Source organism: Taudactylus pleione, unplaced genomic scaffold, assembly GCF_031769625.1.
Source record: "Taudactylus pleione unplaced genomic scaffold, aTauple2 ptg000012l, whole genome shotgun sequence".
Lineage (NCBI taxonomy): Eukaryota > Metazoa > Chordata > Amphibia > Anura > Myobatrachidae > Taudactylus > Taudactylus pleione.
In genome coordinates, this window is record NW_028284415.1 from 5,131,515 (window position 1) to 5,149,931 (window position 18,417).

Consider the following 18,417-nt stretch of genomic DNA (forward strand, 5'->3'; position numbering starts at 1 on the left):
AGACATGTTCTACACGGAAAGCCTGTGCAGGTGCAGTCGTACAATGCCACCACGGTGGCTTACATAAACCGCCAAGGAGGGACCCGCAGTCAGGCCGCCCTGACAGAGGTGTCCCGCATTCTAGCGTGGGCGGAAGGCAATCTCCTTGCCATCTCGGCAGTGTTCATACCAGGAATCCTCAATTGAGAAGCAGACTTTCTCAGCCGTCAAGACATGCATCCAGGAGAGTGGTCTCTTCACCAGGAGGTGTTTCAGCTACTGGAGAACAAGTGGGGCCTTCCAGAGATGGACCTCATGGCCTCCCGACACAACAACAAGCTTCCTGTGTACGGGTCAAGAACAAAAGACACAGAGGCACTTCTGGTAGACGCTCTGTCGGTTCGCTGGACCTTCCAGTTTGCGTACCTCTTCCCTCCGTTCTCCCTTCTTCCTCGAGTGATTTGGAAATTCAAGCAAGAAGATGGCACTGGTACTAAGATCTCAGGAGCCTATTAGACGCTCTGATGTGGTTGTCTCTATGTCCGGACCTGTTGTCTCAAGGTCCATGCCATCACCCGGACCTGGGCCGTCTGTCTTTGATGGCGTGGCTGTTGAGACTGCCCTCTTGAGGTCCAGGGGTTTTTCCTGCTCTGTTGTTAACACCATGCTCTGAAGCTGGCTTCTGCAAGAATTTACCACAGAGTGTGGCATACTTTCTTTGAATGGTGTCGACCTAGAGGCTATGATCCTTTCCTACAGGCGGGCTTAGATCACGGTCTTTGCCTTGCTTCACTGAAGGTGCAGGTTTCCGTCCTCTGTGTGGTTTCAGCGTAGGATTGCTACACTTCCTGATGTCCACACTTTTTTATGGAAGGTGTACTTCGCATACAGCCTCCCTTTGTTCCACCTGTGGCTCCTTGGGGATTGGCGTTGGTCCTTAGGGCTCTCCAAGGACCGCCATTTGAACTACTGGGCTCTGGATTTAAAATGGCTCATAGCTAAGACTGTTTCTTCTGGCCATTGCCTCGTCCAGAAGAGTGTCAGATTTGGGGGCTCTTTCATGTCGCCCCCCCCCCCCCCCCCATTCCTAACTTTTCATAGGGACAGGGCAGTGCTGCGCACTCGCCCTGGGTTCCTACCTTAGGTGGTATCTAGTTTCCACATCAATGAGGAATTTATAGTACCGGCCTTTAATTCCCCAGACCTATCTGCTGGTGAGGCCTCAATGGATGTGGTACGGGCTCTTAGGATTTATGTTGACCGTTCCAGTTCATTTAGGAAATCGGACTCTGTCTTCTATGGTTTCCATAAGAAGGGTTGGCCTGCCATTAAGCAAATCTTAGCAGGATGGATTCGCATGACCATGAACAGGCGATTTCTGAGGCTTACATTCATGAGGGCCTGTCTGTACCATCCTCTTAAAGCTCACTCTACTTGGTCTGCGGGTCCTTCATGGGCAGCTCGCCGTGGTGCCTCTGCAGTTCAGCTGTGCAAGGCAGCCATGTGGTCTTCTGTCCATACCTTTTGTGAGGTATTATGCATTTGATACCTTCACCTCTCAGGATGCTTCCTTCGGGCGGCGGATTCTCCTTACAGCACAGGTGCGTCCCCACCCTTAAAGGATACTGCTTTGGGACATCCCCAAGGTATCCTGTGGATACCCTATGGACCCTGATGTAGAAAATATGAAGTCCATAGGGTTCCACAGGACTCCCGCCCTGTCACACCTGTACTGCACATGGGCTTTGATCTGGTCACCGGTTTTTCCGTCTCCTTCTGGTGAGAATGTGATTCTTGTGTGTTCCAGACTTTCTTCTTTGTTCTCCTCCTCCGGCCTATGGCTTGTTACGAAACTGAGATGCCTTGGCTTGGGGGCGGGGTATAGGAGAGGGACCCCAGTGCATCCTGGGAGGATGAAAATTTAACTCTGTGGTGTCCGATGCCTGACGTCATCACCAATACCCCCAAGGTATCCTGTGGAACCCTATGGACTTCTTAGAAATAGAGATAACAAGGGTAAGTTCTTACCATATCTTATTGTCAAAGCAGTGCAGGAGAAAACCAGAATGTAACAGTAATTCTAGCAGGGCCCTCTTACCTCTGTCTGTTATTACCCAGTCTTGTTCTAGTACTGTTTGTATAAATTGCAATGGAATATGCTGGCGCTATATAAGAATTTGATAATAAACAATAATATTGTATCTAGTAAGGGTTGCAAAAAACATGTACAGTATAAGCTAATAAGTTAAAGTTTTCTGAAGGCTGTTCTCTTCACTGAAGTGCCCTTCCCCCATGTACTTTAGTTTGACCGAGCCTTATACTTGAGTACTCCAAAGCATTTGGACACAGGTTTTGTATATAGATTTTTTTTTTTTACATGAACCTGTGAGTTCCTTTTACATATTTGTGTAAAATTGAGTGAGTTGCAATTATAATTTGTTTTTTTTTTTTTCCCCTTTAGTCTATCTGCTCACCTACAGCTGACATTCACCGGCTTCTTCCATAAAAGTGGTATGTATCTGGTGTCTGATTACATGTTCATGCTCCATGACTTCTAGTCTGTGATTAACATGTAAATTCTTCCTCAGATAAGCCATCTCAAAACTCTGAGAATGAACAAAATTCTGTAACATTGGAGGTTCTGCTGGTGAAAGTGTGTCATAAGAAGCGCAAGGTAACAGCTCGATTGTACTCTACACATTGCAGTGTACATAGGCCTTCGTGTTAGAATGCTATGGTTAGCCTATGACTCACTGGGGTCAATTCAGTTTGCTTTTGCAAACTTGCATCTAACTGGCATCATAAAACTTTGATACATCGCTGCAGAGTGACAACCTGCCAAATTCAATTAGAAATGGTGATTTGAGGGACTTTTCTACAAACAGTGACCTTGGGGAGATGCATGAAAAGTGGGGAAATCATTCTGGTCCCCAAAAAGTGACAACTGAGTTAGTGGAACCATATTGAAGGCTGTTAGTGACCATAAGGGGGGGGTTCTTAAAATCTGGGATGTGCCTATGATTTTACCATCATTAATAAAAATTGCAAAATTCAGTCAAGTGTTTTCAGCAAATGTAAGTCTTTACAAAATTTTGGGGTACAGAGAAAAAGTGTTTGAGTTTGTGTTTTTTTTTTTTTTTTTTTTTTTTTTTTTAGTGTAATTGGTTAAAAAATAAAAAACAAGCAAAAACACCTCTAGCTCCCATCTGCAAGTTCTAAAACCCATCTTCCTTAAATACAGATGTGTCCACATCCATCTATCCTCCATGCACTACTAGTCGCGCCACACAACGCGGGAGCTCTGTGCCTGAGTAGCGTCAAGCGTCTTTTGTGCAACCTTTTACTTTCAAATGTGTCTTATTCACACAGTGATGCGAATGCTAGCACAAGCAGCGTCTGATGATTAAAATGATATGCAGCATGCCTATGTTATCTGTGTGACTGCGGTAGTATCTGCATACATAACGCTACATTAGTGTCAGCGGCTGTAACACTAACAGATATACCCGCAGACGTACAGATATACCCGCAGACGTACAGAGAACATTGGCATGCTGCATGTACTTTTTAATCAGCAGAAGCTGCTTGTGCTAGCTATTCACATCACTGTGTGAATCTGACTCATTTTGAAGGTAAAAAGTTGCATAAAAAGACGCTCAGCGCTACCTAGTCACTCCACGACATGGCGCGATTAGAAGGGCTGTTTAACGTGCATGGAGGCTAGATGTATGTGGACACCACTGTACAACTTTATAAACATGTCTCACGTCATTTAACCCATTGTTAGAGATGCTTATATGTTTATATTAAGTGACATTCCTTTATTGGCTTAATTATGCTATTTAAACCCTTCTAAGTGCATAGCAGACATTTGAGATAAGCTGTTCCCAGTGTACCAATGTCACATGAATAGAGTAATTACAACACATAAATGCTATTACAAGTAATAAGCAACAGTTTATTAATTAGGTGTGTGTGTGTGTGTGTGTGTGTGTGTGTGTTTTGTTGAATATATCTGCCACAGCTCTCAAGGTAATTCTGCCAAATCTTTTATAGCTCTCTAGTATAAAAAAAGTAAGCTATAAGACTACATAGTAACAAAGCCACAAATCTTATATATAAAATTCATTGGTCTGTTTTGTCCGGTTATGCATTTGAACACCCCTGCACCGATTGGGATGAAACCAACGCGAGTTGGTCCAGTTTTAGGGGGTTAGGGTCTCGGTCTGTGTACGCTGGGCAGAACACAGGTCTTTGGCTATGGTAAAACAAAGGAACATAGTCTTGGATTATATAGTTAGATGTAATATGAAATAAAGGCACATTCCATTATCATTAACCCATGTTGGTTTGACACAATCAATCACATTGTGTCAAAGGGAACTTTTCTAGCACTATCTAATAAAACACTAAAAGATGGCTGAAATGTGTGACAAAAGTCAAATCATTGTTACTAACCCATAATAATACAGAAGTGCTCACTGAAAATCTACTAAATAGTGATTGTGTGTACTAGGTATTGAAATAAGGAGAGGATACCAATATATCTATATAATAAGCGAGAAGGTCTTGTCTGCCTGTTTATCCAGAGTTTTGGACCTAGCTCCACCAAATTTGTCATTGTGGTGTAGTTTGACCAGGATTAGGTTTTTGCTTAGGTTTGAACTTTGCCAGGGCCACACTCACATAATCCCTAAAAATTGGGACAATCTTAAATTAGACAGGTTCCTGGGCTGGCTCCATTGGAAATTGGCAGTTTGCCAAAAACCTGTGTGAAAGATACAAAAGTAACCTTTTAACCTCAGTCTGCAAGTGTCAACTCATGCAAGGTCATATTAAATCCAGAGTTGGTCCTTTTTAAAGTGCCATCTAAATTAGTCCAGTGTTCTCTCCAGAAAATTTTTCTAGCCGGTGGCATCAAGAAGTAGCCAGGTGGGGGCCTTAGCAATAATAAAATGTTTTAAATCCTGACCTCATAATGATTTAAACTTGAAATAACATTTTATATATTCAGTCTCCTCTTCTTAGAGGCCCAGTTTGCAGCTTTTTCATAATCAAAGCCTGTAGGATCTGGTCCCTATAGTGAAATCAGCATCACGTTATTTACTGCTGGCACCACAGAATTTCATTTTTATATAGCTCCCAGATACTGTCCCCACTTGCAGGCTCCCAATTACTGTCCCCACAGATTTATTTATTTATTTATTTTTTCAGCTCCGACAGACAGGGGATGCAGGGCTACACTCTCTAATGTGTTCAGGCGACTGTTCCCGCCCGAACAGCGCACCCTTACTTTTTATACAGGGGAAGGGATCTTTGCCCTCCAGCCTGACACCACCCTGTACTGTGACGGGCCCGAGCTGCACCACCCGGAACTCTCCCCTGCCCCAATGCGCTGCATCCCCATACAATCTACTGCCCAGCACTCCCCCCCGCCCCAATGCGCCATGTCCCTTCGCCCAGAACCCTCAGTAATGTGTCCATATTGCCGGCGGACACAGATGCCAGACGGAATAGGAGCCTCCAATGGGAAGAACATGTGACGTCGGCGCAGCTCGGCGTCACATCCAGTGTCCGTGGCAACAAGAATACATTGAGGGTGACACGTCAACATGGGTCGTGGCGCTTTGGGGCGGGGGAAGTGCCAGGCGATAGCTGTTTCTTGCCGGGTGGTGCGCCCGCAAAAAACAGCCTGGGGAGAGCACTGTTAGTCAGCCCTCTGTGTTTGCTTTATGGGCCACATAGAAAGATCTTAAAAGGGCCCCCCAGAGGTAAAAAAAACCCCTCCATACATTTGCCCCCACTCCGGTTATTCCACAGAGTAGGACCCCTTACACTTTATAACACACAATAATGCCCTTTACAGATTATACCACATAGTAGTAGTGCCCCATATAACACATTCCACGCAATAGTAGTGCCCCTTACACATTATGTAATAGATGTATACCGGCGCTATATTCAGTTGTATATAATCAAAACATGGGTATGTGTGCAATTTAAATCACATTTATTCCATCACAATACTTTTAACATATGACGTACTGATAAAAATATAACGTATAAAATGTAAAATATCCCTATATTTTGTAGGAGCATAAAATGCAATGTTCAATGCAATCGCTATTGGGGGACTGATTGTCCAATTGGTGGGATACCGGTATTGGGACTAGTAGGAATCCATATATAGGGTCCAGCAAATATTTACCAAGTGGATAGTCCTGATTGCTCAGTCCAGATGGTGATCCTGTGTCCAAATCCTGTTGGTGAAAACAGAGTGTAGACTGGATAGGACCCACTTGTAGCTGCTTCCCTGGGATGATAGTAGCCGCTGTCCCAGTGACCATGTGTCAAAGTGTCCAGGATGAAAAATAGCGTTTTCCCTGAAGCGATGTGCGGTGGAAATAAGGCTTAACGCGTTTTTGCTGGTAAATATGTATCCAGCTTCTTCAAAAGCATATCTCCAGTGTGTTACTTAAGCTCCTTAAATACCCTATTCATTATAGATTAGGACAAACCGCTGCGTGTCCATTAAAACAATCAATTGCACACACATCCGTTATTGAAAATACATAATCCGTAATTAAACTTACATAAATGAAGGCAATCCTAAATATATTTTGAACCAAAAATTCATTTGTTACTACAATAGATCATTTAAATCGAGTGTACCTTATTCTCATACACTTCTGGTTTCGTCCGGTCACGTGACTATCGCGTGATCCGCAAGCGTGTCAGGTGGTATGTAAACTCATCCACATTGTGTGTATAATGCTGCTAGGCAACGCTCTAACATTGTTCATCTGTACTGCGTATGATAACATACGCCCTCTGGCTTCACCCGATCACATGACAGTCACGTGATACGAAAGTGAACCAGATGGTGTGTTAACTTATAACCAATCAACTATTTATATCACCTGTTGCTAAGCAACCTTGTAGAATACTTGATGATGTTAATATTCGTCACTCATCATTTAATTGATCCTATTACCCATAGCAAAAATATACTCTTATAGTTCATAGATGTCATATCATATAAACAAATTCATAAATAGTATATTATTTTCTGGTTTTTAGGATGTTATAAATTTTCAATAGTGACATAAAATAGGAATGATTTTTCAATGATTTGAATGGGGTTCATATTGCATTCATTAAATGTTACATCGGTAATTTTGAATACTATATATTTTTAAACCTCTAATGTATTCTCTCTCTCTCTCTATCTATCTATCTATATATATATATATACCCGTGTTTTGATTATATACAACAACTGAATATAGCGCCGGTATACATCTATTACATATTTTATATTTTGTTGGGGCTGACAACCCCTACTGGCTGCTTAAATAACAGCGCATTGGATAATTTTTTATATTTCCCTTACACATTATGTGCCCTCAGCAGCCAGTAGGTGTGGATTTGGTGTCAGGCCGCAAGCTAATTACATCTGGCAGACAGACATGTAGAGACAGCGCCGGCATAATTTGATTCTGGTGCCGGTTGCGAGCCAATCGGAGCTTGCGGACCAGCAGCTAATCGGGAACCGCCACTACTGAGTGGCTGCTGGTCTGTGAGCTCTTATTGACCCTCGACCGTCGACGCTCTCTCTCCATATCTGCCTGCTGGTGCGCCAGCTGTACTCAGCTGGCGGACCAGCACCAAATCTACATCGCATCACTGAGGCCCCCATCGGCGGCCCTGAATGGACCGGCCCACCATGTGTGCGTGACTGGGTGCAGGGGGAGCGGCGGCCCACCGACGCAGCTCAGGCACTGTAGCAGCTGCACCCTTTGCACCCACGGTAGGTACGCCACTGTTTGCATGCATGTTATCAAACCGTGAGATCCTTTTCAGGATCAATGGAATGGGGATATAGGCGAGGACAATGTAAACAAATAAAGGCTGCCGGTGTTCTACAATCTTCAACCTGGGCAACACCGGGTATCCCAGCTAGTCAAGAATGTATAGATTTAGGTTTGCTATTCTTTAAAAAAAAAATTATTCAAATATAATTGTAAATTGCAAATTTTGATGTCAAACACTGATGTGAAGTTTGTGTATGTGTCCTCTAATATCTTTGCTGCAGTGGTGCCGAATAGCCCCCCTTGGTGTGCCAGGTCCCGTGAGACTGCTAGTGCCAGGCTTTGTCTTTTTTTTGCCGAAAATGCTTCTAAGTTACGATATAACTAGGATGCACCAGCAGACTCTGCTGATTTATTTGATATGCAACACTTGTATTTCTGTGTGTAACTGTGTCTGAATCTGTGTGCGAAGAGCTACGATGCTGCTGTTTTTTTCAACGCTAAGTTCCATTGCGCTTCATGTACAACTCAGTCGCACACAGCTAGACAAGTGTCACATATCAAATTAAGCAGCACAGTCGCCTGGTGCGTCCTAGTCTCCTCACATTGCGACTTAGGAGCATTTTTGGCAAAAAAGTTACCTGGTGATAGCAGAGTTGCAAGTGACCTGGCTGCTCGCTCAGGCATGCCTCGCTGTGTGGCATATTCAGGATAGATGTAGAAGGACACTTCTGTATATAGATATAATGTGATGCCCCCAATCTCCTTCTCAGTGGAGGAAAAAGACAATATTTCTACTTCGGGGTCCACAGGGTTGACCTTGGGGTATATCTGGATTCACGGGCACCACACAGTTAAAGCTTTTGCTGCTCCCAGGATGCACTGGGTCCATCCTCCTCTATACTCCGCCCCCAAGCCACAGGCACCTCAGTTTTAGTTGGTGCCTGGCCGGAGTCTGGTCACCCTTAGCGCAGGGGGGCTGCTTTGCAGCCCCTAAGCTTATTTTAGGAGTTTTTATTTTATTTTTGATTTTTAACTGACTCTTTAGAGCGGCAGCGTCAGACTGTCCATAGGACGTCCAAGCTGCCCCTCCTACACCCCGCCGGCGCTGCAAAACAAGTACAGATCTGGGGATCGCAGCTGGACCCCCAGAGTCTGTACTAGCCGAACTCTGGAGGAATCCTTAAGCTGGCCACACACTAGACCAACTTACATCCAACCAGCCAACTTGTTGATTGGCTGGTTGGCTTCCATCGCGGACCGTTTGGCGGTCCCTACTGCTCTCCCCCATAGGGGGTTACCCATGTCAGCCATCCCCTTTTCTCAGGGTATACCACAGTTGTTGCAGTCTCCCCCTGGGCCTCAGACTGTTAATCCATATACGGGGTTACCTATGTATATTCAGTCTCCTCTGGTGACGCAGCAGTCCGTCATTCCCTTTCAGGGTCCCCCGCAGATGGGTCAACCACCATGGGTGGATGTGTTCTCCAGTTCAGTCCAGAGATTGGTGGCCTCATCTTCAGCCTTTCAAACTATGCTACGGAGTGACAAGCCTCAGAAGGTGTCTAAACGCCCTATTATGTCATCCCAGTCTGCGCAACTATCAGACACTGATGCGTACTCAGATGAGTGGAAGTTGCCTGAGGACTCTGACTCAGATTCCCCTGTCTGGGAAGTGGAAACAAAATCTTCCATTAATGTGTCGGCTTTGGTGAGGGGGGGTTGTGGTCCATTCTTGATATTGGTGAATGCAAAAGTCACTTCGGCTGTTTTTCCTCTATCTGACCAGCTGACTGATCATATGGCGGAGGCCTGGCAGTCACCTAGTAAAAGGTTCCATCCGCAAAAACGTTTGGTGTCTAGTTATCAGTTTCCTGCAAGTCATTGGAAAAAGTGGGAAACCCCGCCTGCGGTGGATTCTCATGTTACTCGCTTAATCAAGAGTGCTACCTTGCCTATGCCGTCTATTTCATCCCTAAAGGATTCCACATACAGAAAAGTGGAGACTTGTTTAAAATCAATTTACTCTCTCAGGGGCGGTGGCCCGTCCATCCATGGCCATCTCTTGGGTGGCTAAAGCCATTGAGAGCTGGGCCAATGTACCGGAAGATTATTTTCCAGAGGAAGCTCCGCAGGTTCAGAAAGCTTTAGAGGGACAGATGAGGGATGCCGCATCTTATATTGGAGAAGCTTCTTTGGATGCCAGTCTTCTGACTTCCAGGGTTTCGGCAGTAGCGGTCTCTGCTCCGCCGGTCTCTGTAGCTCTGTTCTTGGAGAGCGGCTGCGGATTCCAAGACAGACCTGAAGGCCTTACCCTTTAATGGGGAGATTTTGTTCGGCCCAGACCTGGCCACAATTGTTGATACCCAGGCAACGTCTAAGTCTGCGTTTCTGCCATCAGCGGCTGCGCCTTCTAAGGCTAGGACCTCAGCCTTTCGGTCCTTTCGTACTCAAGGGAAGTCCAAGAGTTAGTCCCTCCCGAGGCAGTAGTCAGCCAAGGCTGCCCCTAAACCAAAGAAGCGGGCCTGGAGCACTAGACTCCCTGCTTCCAAGCCAGAGGATAAGCCTTCAGCCTGATGGGACGGGCCTCTCTCTGGGGGATCCCAGAGTGGGAGGCCGACTTCTCCAATTCACCCAGTGCTGGTGCAATACCACCACGGATGCTTGGGTACGAGAAGTGGTCTCTGAGGTACGCACATTCCTTTCCTCACAGAACCCCCCCCCCCTTAACAGTTCTTCTGCACGAGTCTTTCTCAGGACAAGACCAAGGCCTTGCAGATTCAGGGAGCCATAGAGTCCTGTTCCGCTTTCTCAACGCGGGACGGGTTACTACTCTACTCTGTTTCTAGTTCCGAGATCCAATGGGTCTCATCGGCCTATCCTCAACCTGAGTCGCTGAGCAAGTTCCTCAGAGTGCCCAAATTCAGGATGGAAACTTTGCGTTCCGGGGGATTATATGGTCTCCCTGGACATCCAGGAAGCCTACCTCCATGTTTCTATAGCACCTTCACACCAGCGGTATCTGAGGTTTGCTATACGCCAGCTTCACTTCCAATTTCAGGCTCTGCCCTTTGGCCTTTCCACGGCTCCAAGGGTGTTCACCAAAATTATGGCTGTCCATCTGCGGAGCCAGGGTATATGGCTTCTGCCGTATCTGGACGACCTCCTATTGCTGGCAGGCTCTCCGGAGGTACTTCCACAACATCTGCACCAGCGATCGCTTGTCTGCAAGCGCACGGGTGGCTGATAAACTAGAAAAAGTCCTCCCTGATTCCGTCAGAAAGGATGGTTCATTTTGGAGCCCTTCTGGACTCTCGTCAGCAAAGGCTCTTTCTGACTCCAGAAAAGATTTCCCACCTACAACTACGAGTGAGCAGTTTCCTGCGGAGTTCCCAGGTGTCGGTTCACTCAGCAATGAGGGTTCTGGGGTCCATGGTGTCGGCATTCGACATGGTGTTTCTATCCAAACGGAACGGTTTACCACACCGGATCAGGACTCAGATGCTGGTGTTGTCTCCGGAGGTGCGGCTGTCGCTTGCTTGGTGGCTTCAGGTGTCACATCTCATCAAGGGTCGCCCCTTTTGGATCTCGGACTTTGTTTTGCTCACTAAAGATGCCAGTCTCCGGGGTTAGGGTGCAGTGACGGGTCCACTTTCACTTCAGGGCCGTTAGACGGCGGAAGAAGCGGTTCCTCCCATCAACATTCTGGAACTTTGGGCCGTGTACAGGGCCTTCCAGTTGTCGGTGGAGCTCAAGTGGTTGACGGTTAAGACTGTTTTTCTCCTGGCAATTGCTTCGGCCAGGAGAGTGTGAGAAGTGGGGGCACTTTCCTGTCGTCGTCCTTTTCTGATTTTTCACCAGGACAGGGCGGTGCTTCGCACTCACCCAGGGTTTCTACCTAAAGTGGTTTCTAAGTTCCACATTAATCAGGAAATTTTTGTGCCGGCGTTTCAGTCACCTGATCTCTCGGCTGGGGAGGCTTCCTTAGATGTGGTCCATGTCCTCAAAGTTTATGTGGGCCGGACTAGTTCCATTCGGAAGTCTGGTTCCTTGTTTGTCCGCTTTGGTTTTCACAAGAGGGGTTGGCCTGCCGTCAAACAAACTTTGGCCCTTTTTGGCTTTGTTTGGTTATTTGTGAGGCTTATGCACAGGAGGGTTTGCCTGTTCCGGCCTCTGTTAAGGCTCATTCATTCTACTCGGTCTGTAGGTCCCTCGTGGGCAGCTAGCCGTGGCGCCTCGGCTGTTCAGCTGTGTAAGGTGGCCACGTGGTTTTCCATCCATACCTTTTCTGAGGTTCTATGCTTTTATTACTTCGACTCTCAGGATGCATCCTTCGGGCGCCGGATTCTCCTTTCAGCACAGGAGCGTCCCCGCCCTTAGTTGAACTGCTTTGGGACATCCCCAAGGTCAACTTTGTGGACCCTGAAGTAGAAAACAAGAGATATGGTAAACTTACCTTTTGTTATCTGTTTCTACGAAGTCCACAGGGCGCCCGCCCTGACGCACCTGGCTTCGTATGGGCTATGTGGCTGGTCACTGGTTTTTCGTCTCCCTTTCTGTGAGTATGGTCTTGTGTGTTCCAGTCTTCCTTCTCTCTGTTTTTTTTTCTCCTCCGGCCTTGGCTACTTACCAACTGAGGTGCATGTGGCTTGGGGGCCATATCTCTTGTTTTTAGGGACCGGTTTTAACCATATGCTCCCCTTGATGAAATAGATGCTATGCAACGTCCTAGGGATATGCACACAAAAAAAAATAATTTGTTGGGGGAAAAAGCAGTGCGAGTTTGGAATTGAATTGCAAATTAAATTCACTGTGCGAATTTGCAGTGAAAACGGCTAGCAGGATTGTCTACTAATTGAATTGACCCCAATGAGTCAATCACTTGCGCTCACCAATGCACAATTAAGTATGTCTATTGTGACTTAGTAGTGGATGATATTAAATACTCCCCTTTTGCTTAAAGTGTATCTGTTTTGTTCATTCTCTGTTTTTGTTATTATGCAGGATGTGAGCTGTCCCATAAGACAGGTCCCCACAGGGAAAAAGCTTGTTCCTTTGAATCCTGACCTCAATCCTTTGAAAGTCAACAACTTCCCCTCGCTGGCTGTGTCTAGCAATGAGTTTGAGCCCAGCAACAGTCACATGGTAAAATCCTACTCCTTGCTCTTCCGAGTCACCAGTCCAGGCCACCGAGACTTAAATGGCTTATCTAATGGAGAGACCAATGAGAACATAGGTGTGTATCTAAACATTGAAAATTAGTAGCATGTTTAGTTTCTAACACTGTACCAAAATTATGATGAATTATACAGATACTTTAGTTCAGTAAATTCTCCTGGCAAAATAGGTAAATTACCAAACCATCCACTCATCTCTGTAGAACCCCTCTGTATCTTGGTCGGGTAATTTGATAAACACCTGTAGGCAGTGAATTGTAACAACTTGTTTTTAGGAATCTGTGAAACACAACTATCCCAGCATAATGCAGTGTGTTATAAAAGGGTTACATGTTCACGAACATTTAGATCATCAGTACTGACAGTAACTACAGCGTCTCTTTATTTAATCTGTTTTAGTATTCATCCCTTAATACATGTTATTTGCATGTACTGGTATTAATGAAGCCTTTTATTTTCACCACCAGACGTCACAGAGGATCCTCCTGCCAGACGAAAGAGAAACTCTTCAAACCGGGATGAAGAGAAGACTTTTGTGGCACAGATGACTGTATTTGATAAGAACAGGTGATGATAAAGTGATTTGTTTATTCTAATAATGCTTAATAGTTCAATGTTAATGCTAAGATATTTTTGTCTCTAGGCGTTTGCAGTTACTAGATGGAGAGTATGAAGTTGCAATGCAAGAGATGGAGGATTGTCCTGTCAGCAAGAAGAGAGCTACATGGGAAACCATTTTGGATGGCAAGGTATAGATTGTTTAGGCCCCACTAATTATTGTCAAGTTTCTAGCCCAGAGATCTAATGGCTTGAGATAAAGGGGGAAGGTTATTTATTCATCCTCAATTATTGACTCCAGCTTGTGCTGTCTGTACTATGTAAACAATGATGGGGTCTTGCACTGCCTGGTTTTTTAAGGATATCTTTCATAAAAAAAAAAAAAAAAGTGTTCTATCTCGAGCATCCATTGAGGGACACAGGAACCACATTGTTTGAGGTCTGAGCTCTTCCCTCCTCTTTATTTTTTTTTTCTCTCAATGTGCTTAGATGTATGCAGCTTTTTCTGAAGTGACGGTGCTAAATTTATATTTTCTTTTTGTAAATGCCAGTGACGGCTGCACAGTTTATCAGGAAGAATAAGACTTCCAGTGCTAACTGGGAAGTGGTGACTGTGAGTTTCTGTCACCCCATTCTCCGGAGCTTTGGAAAGGAGATCTGCGAAGTTGCTGCAAAAAGTGGATACCACTAAAGGTGCTTTCATTAAATGCTACAGCCATTCTTATTCTTAATGGTGCCTCATTAAAAAAACAGCTGTCGAGCAATTTTAAAGATGAATTCTTAGCTGCTGAGGACTTTTTCTTTTTAATTTTTTACTTCTATTTGCTGGTCAGGCTGACACTGCTGCCGAAGTCTGCCTGCAACGAGGGGCCTGCCATGGCTGGCACAGGTCTGTGTTCGGGCTCCCCCCCAGTTGTAGGATCTAATTATCACAGCTTGGGTAAATTTGGATAGCAAGCTGCAGACTTCCAGTACCCTGGTCTCTCTCTATCTACTACCAGCTGTGGACAGATCTAAGTGAGAACCCCTCCTCCTTGATGGATTCATTTGTCTCCAGTGCCTGGATCTACTTCTCTCCAGGGCAGTTCCGATCGCAAGTTTGAATTTCTTCTTCAGGGTCCATAGGGATCCACAGGGATACCATGGGGATATTATGGTTGGCGAGATCCATTCACCAAACAGCTAAGGCTTCAGCTCCCAGGATGACTCTGGTCCTCCATATATACCCCGCCCCTAGCCACAGGCCTTCAGTTGTTTGGTGCAGCAGGATTAAGATGCACCTTTGTAACAGGAGACTGCTCAGGCAGTCCTAAGCTTTTATTTTAAGTTATTTTATTTCTATGATTTTTGGATTGGCAGTACTAAGCATCTGAATTAAGACTAATTTACTGCGACTTCATCTACATCTTCCGGGCTGCAATACCAGTAACAGGGCTGGTGATTCCGGCTGGTCTCTGCTGAGCTTGCTAGCAGCGATGCTGGGACCTGGACTGCAACCGGACGAACGGAGATGTCGGGTAAAGAGATTCCTCACTTATGGGGAATCGTATGCGGCAGTCCTTGCTTCCGGAGAGGCACCGGAAACCGCTGCAGTCGGCCTGGGAGCGTCCACGTCCTCACTAGACCGCTGGGGATCGGCAGCACACGCATATCTGCTGCCATGAGGCCAGCGTACACGGGTGGTTGATGCAGCTTAGGGGAGGTAGGTGCTCCCCTGGCAGCTCCGACCCAGACGCAGTCCCTACGAAGGGTTTCGCGTGCCTGAGTTGCTCCGCCTACCTTCTCTAAGCCGGACGCCTGCTGAGATGTTATTACCAGCAGGTGCCCGGCTCCTTCCCTGCAGCGCCGTGTTAGCCGGAGGCTGGAGTTCTCTTCTGAACTTCAGATTCCGCCTCTCTCCATACGTGCTATGGGAGAGATGTCATCCCATAGTTCCGAGGAGCAGCCGGGCAGACCGGACAGCGGTGGATGCAGGAGCGGGGATTAAGGTAAGTGGGTTTTTTTGTACAAGTGGCACTACTACAGAGACATACTATGGGGGCACTACTACAGGGGCATACTATGGGGGCACTACTACAGGGGCATAACTATGGGGGAACTACTACAGGGGCATACTATGGTAGTTCAGCCTCCTTTTTCAACCGGTAACACTGTGGGATTTGTCTTTGGTTCTTAAAGGGATAGATGCTCCCCCATTTGAAACTCTGGACTCTGTAGATTTGAAAGGGTTGACAGCAGAGAGAGACTCTTTCTTCTCGCTATCTCTTCTGCACGCATAGTCTCTGATTTGGCAGCGCTTTCTTGTCTCTCCCCATTTTTTGTTTTTTCACCAAGATAAAGCTGTTCTTTGTACAAGGGAGTGTTACCTTCCTAAGGTAGTGTCACGTTTTCATGTGAATGAAGAATTTGTAGTTCCAGCTTTTCAGGCTCCAGATCTTTCTGTAGGTGAAGCCTCCCTGGATGTAGTTCGTCCTCTCCGTATTTATTTGGAGCGTACAAAATCAGGTGCTCTTTCTACTTCAGGGTCCATAGGGGGTCCACAGGGTTGACCTTGGGGTATAGCTGGATCTGGATCCATGGGCACCACGCAGTTAAAGCTTTAGCTGCTCCCAGGATGCACTTGGGTCCGTCCTCCTCTATACCCCGGCCACAGCACCTCAGTTTGAGTTGGTGCCCGGCCGGAGTCGGGTCACCTGCGCAGGGGGGCTGCAGGAGCAGCCCCCAAAAAGCTTTCTATTTTTATTTAAAAAAAAAAAAAAAAAGAGCCTGTTAGATTTTTATTTTACAACAGAGGCTCTAGTGTGGCAGCGACGGGCTGTCTATGCAGACGCCCACGCTGCCGCTCTCCTTCCCCGCTGGCGCCGCGACGCCAGTACTGCACTGGGGATCGCGGCGGGAGGCCAGAGTCCGTACTAGCCGGACTCTGGGTTCCTCCCTGGACTGCTGCCGGAGTCGCCGGGGACAAGGTAAGCCGCGAGTCGCCGATTAGCGGCGGCTCGCGGGTTTTGCCTGCACATGCAGTCCTTTGCCCCCGGTCCTAGGGGACAGACCGGGGGCCGCTAGCGGTGGCGGCGGGCTCCCCCTCTGAGGAGGAATAACCCGTGGGACCACTAGACCACCAGGGATATATGGCAAGCGGGATGCCGGCAAGCCCTGGGGTTAATATGCTAGCCAGGGGAGGAAGCCTTCCCTGTCAGCGGCTCCTCCCCTCAGCTCAGCGCGCCTTTCAACACGGAGTCTGGCGTCGCTGAGCTGCAGATTCCTCGGTCACTCCTCCTCTGAGGTCTCCAGCGGCCATTTTCTCACAGTGGCAGCGCAGATCTCAGGGAGCACGCGGACCGGTCCCCCTGTGTACCTCTCCCCTGATTAAGGACAGCGTACACAGCACTATAGCCCTCCCAGACACTGAATCTGGGAGGTTGATTGTAGTGGAAAGGTGCAGTGAGTATATCTTCCTGCATGGTATGTGACTTTTGCTAGTGCTGCCTGTCTGTGCTTATTTTCTACTTACTGTCAGCTTATACCTATCCCTTTACTTCTCCTACAAGCCCTACAGGTGTGTGGGGGAGGGGCGTTTCTACTGACCTCACTTATATAGATCACGTATTTGTGAGGTCCGTCACATACAGTTGTGTGCTACTCAGTGCCATATTGTGGGCTGTTGTTCAGCACACCGGTGAGTGCGTTTTACTTCTACCCTGGTGCCAGATATATAATATATTCTGTCATGTCAGACGAGGAGGTTGAGCGCTCAGTGGCTCCGGTGTTGGCCTCCTGCGGACGCTGTTCTGCAGGAGTAGATAGGGAGGATTTGTCACAGGATGGCCTGTGTAGTCGATGCCAGGTGGCTCCTGGCCCATCCAGACCTTCTCTGGCGCAGGAACCACCGTGGGCGATGTTTTCTCAAGTGCTGGTGTCTATTGCGGACCGTCTGTCGGTCCCGACTGCTCTCCCTACTAGGGCGTTGCCCCAGCCGACCATCCCCCATTCCCCGGGTGTCCCGCAGTTATTGCGGAGTCCTCCTGGGTCTCAGTCGGTGGGTCCCTATGCGGGGTTGCCTATGTATATACAGGCTTCCCCTGTGCCGCAGCAGCCTGTGGTACCTTTTCAGGCCCCTATGGTGACTCCTCCACCCTGGGTGGATGTGCTCTCCAACTCTGTGCAAAATTTGGCGGCCGCTTCCTCGGCTTTTCAGTCAATGTTGCAGACTGACATGCCTTCTAGGATTTCAAAACGCCCACTCATGACACGGGCTGCTCAGGTATCGGACTCAGAGGGTTCCTCAGATGATGGGGAGGTCCCTGATGACACTGACTCGGACGCCTCGGTCCAGGAAATGGATACCAAGTCGTCCATTAATGTGCGAGCACTAGTTAGGGCGGTGCGAGCTATTCTTCTTATAGAGGATGAGGCACCGCTTCCTAAGTCGAAGTTTCCTAGTTTCAAAAAAAACTAAGGTGGCTTCTGCTGTGTTTCCCCTGTCGGATCAGTTGACGGATCATATGGCGGTAGCTTGGCAGGCGCCCAGTAAGAGATTCCTTCCTCAGAAGCGGTTGGCTTCTAATTACCCCTTCCCTGAGGCACATTGTAAAAAATGGGAAACTCCACCGGCGGTGGATTCCCATGTCACCCGTTTAACTCGGGGCGCCACCTTACCATTACCGTCGATATCCTCGCTGAAGGATCCCACGGACAGGAAAGTTGAGACTTGCTTAAAGTCTATTTACTCCCTCTCCGGGGCGGTGGCCCGACCGTCCATGGCCATTTCCTGGGTGGCCAAGGCCATTGAGGGGTGGGCCAATGCATTGGAAGATACCTTCCCGGACGACGCTCCGGATGTCCAGCGGGCGTTGTTGGGACAAATGAGGGACGCTGCTTCTTACATTGGGAGA

General features: G+C 47.2%; 1 protein-coding gene across 1 annotated transcript in view; it reads left to right on the plus strand.

Annotated features, from left to right (window-relative positions):
- The window catches only part of SUZ12 (SUZ12 polycomb repressive complex 2 subunit), a 98,408-nt gene that overhangs the window by 31,453 nt on the left and 48,538 nt on the right, over positions 1–18,417 (plus strand). The window contains exons 5-9 of the mRNA XM_088468562.1: positions 2,441–2,490; positions 2,568–2,653; positions 12,795–13,026; positions 13,435–13,534; positions 13,611–13,716. Of these exons, the coding sequence (XP_088324688.1) occupies positions 2,441–2,490; positions 2,568–2,653; positions 12,795–13,026; positions 13,435–13,534; positions 13,611–13,716 (574 nt within the window). The remainder of the gene's footprint in view (positions 1–2,440; positions 2,491–2,567; positions 2,654–12,794; positions 13,027–13,434; positions 13,535–13,610; positions 13,717–18,417) is intronic.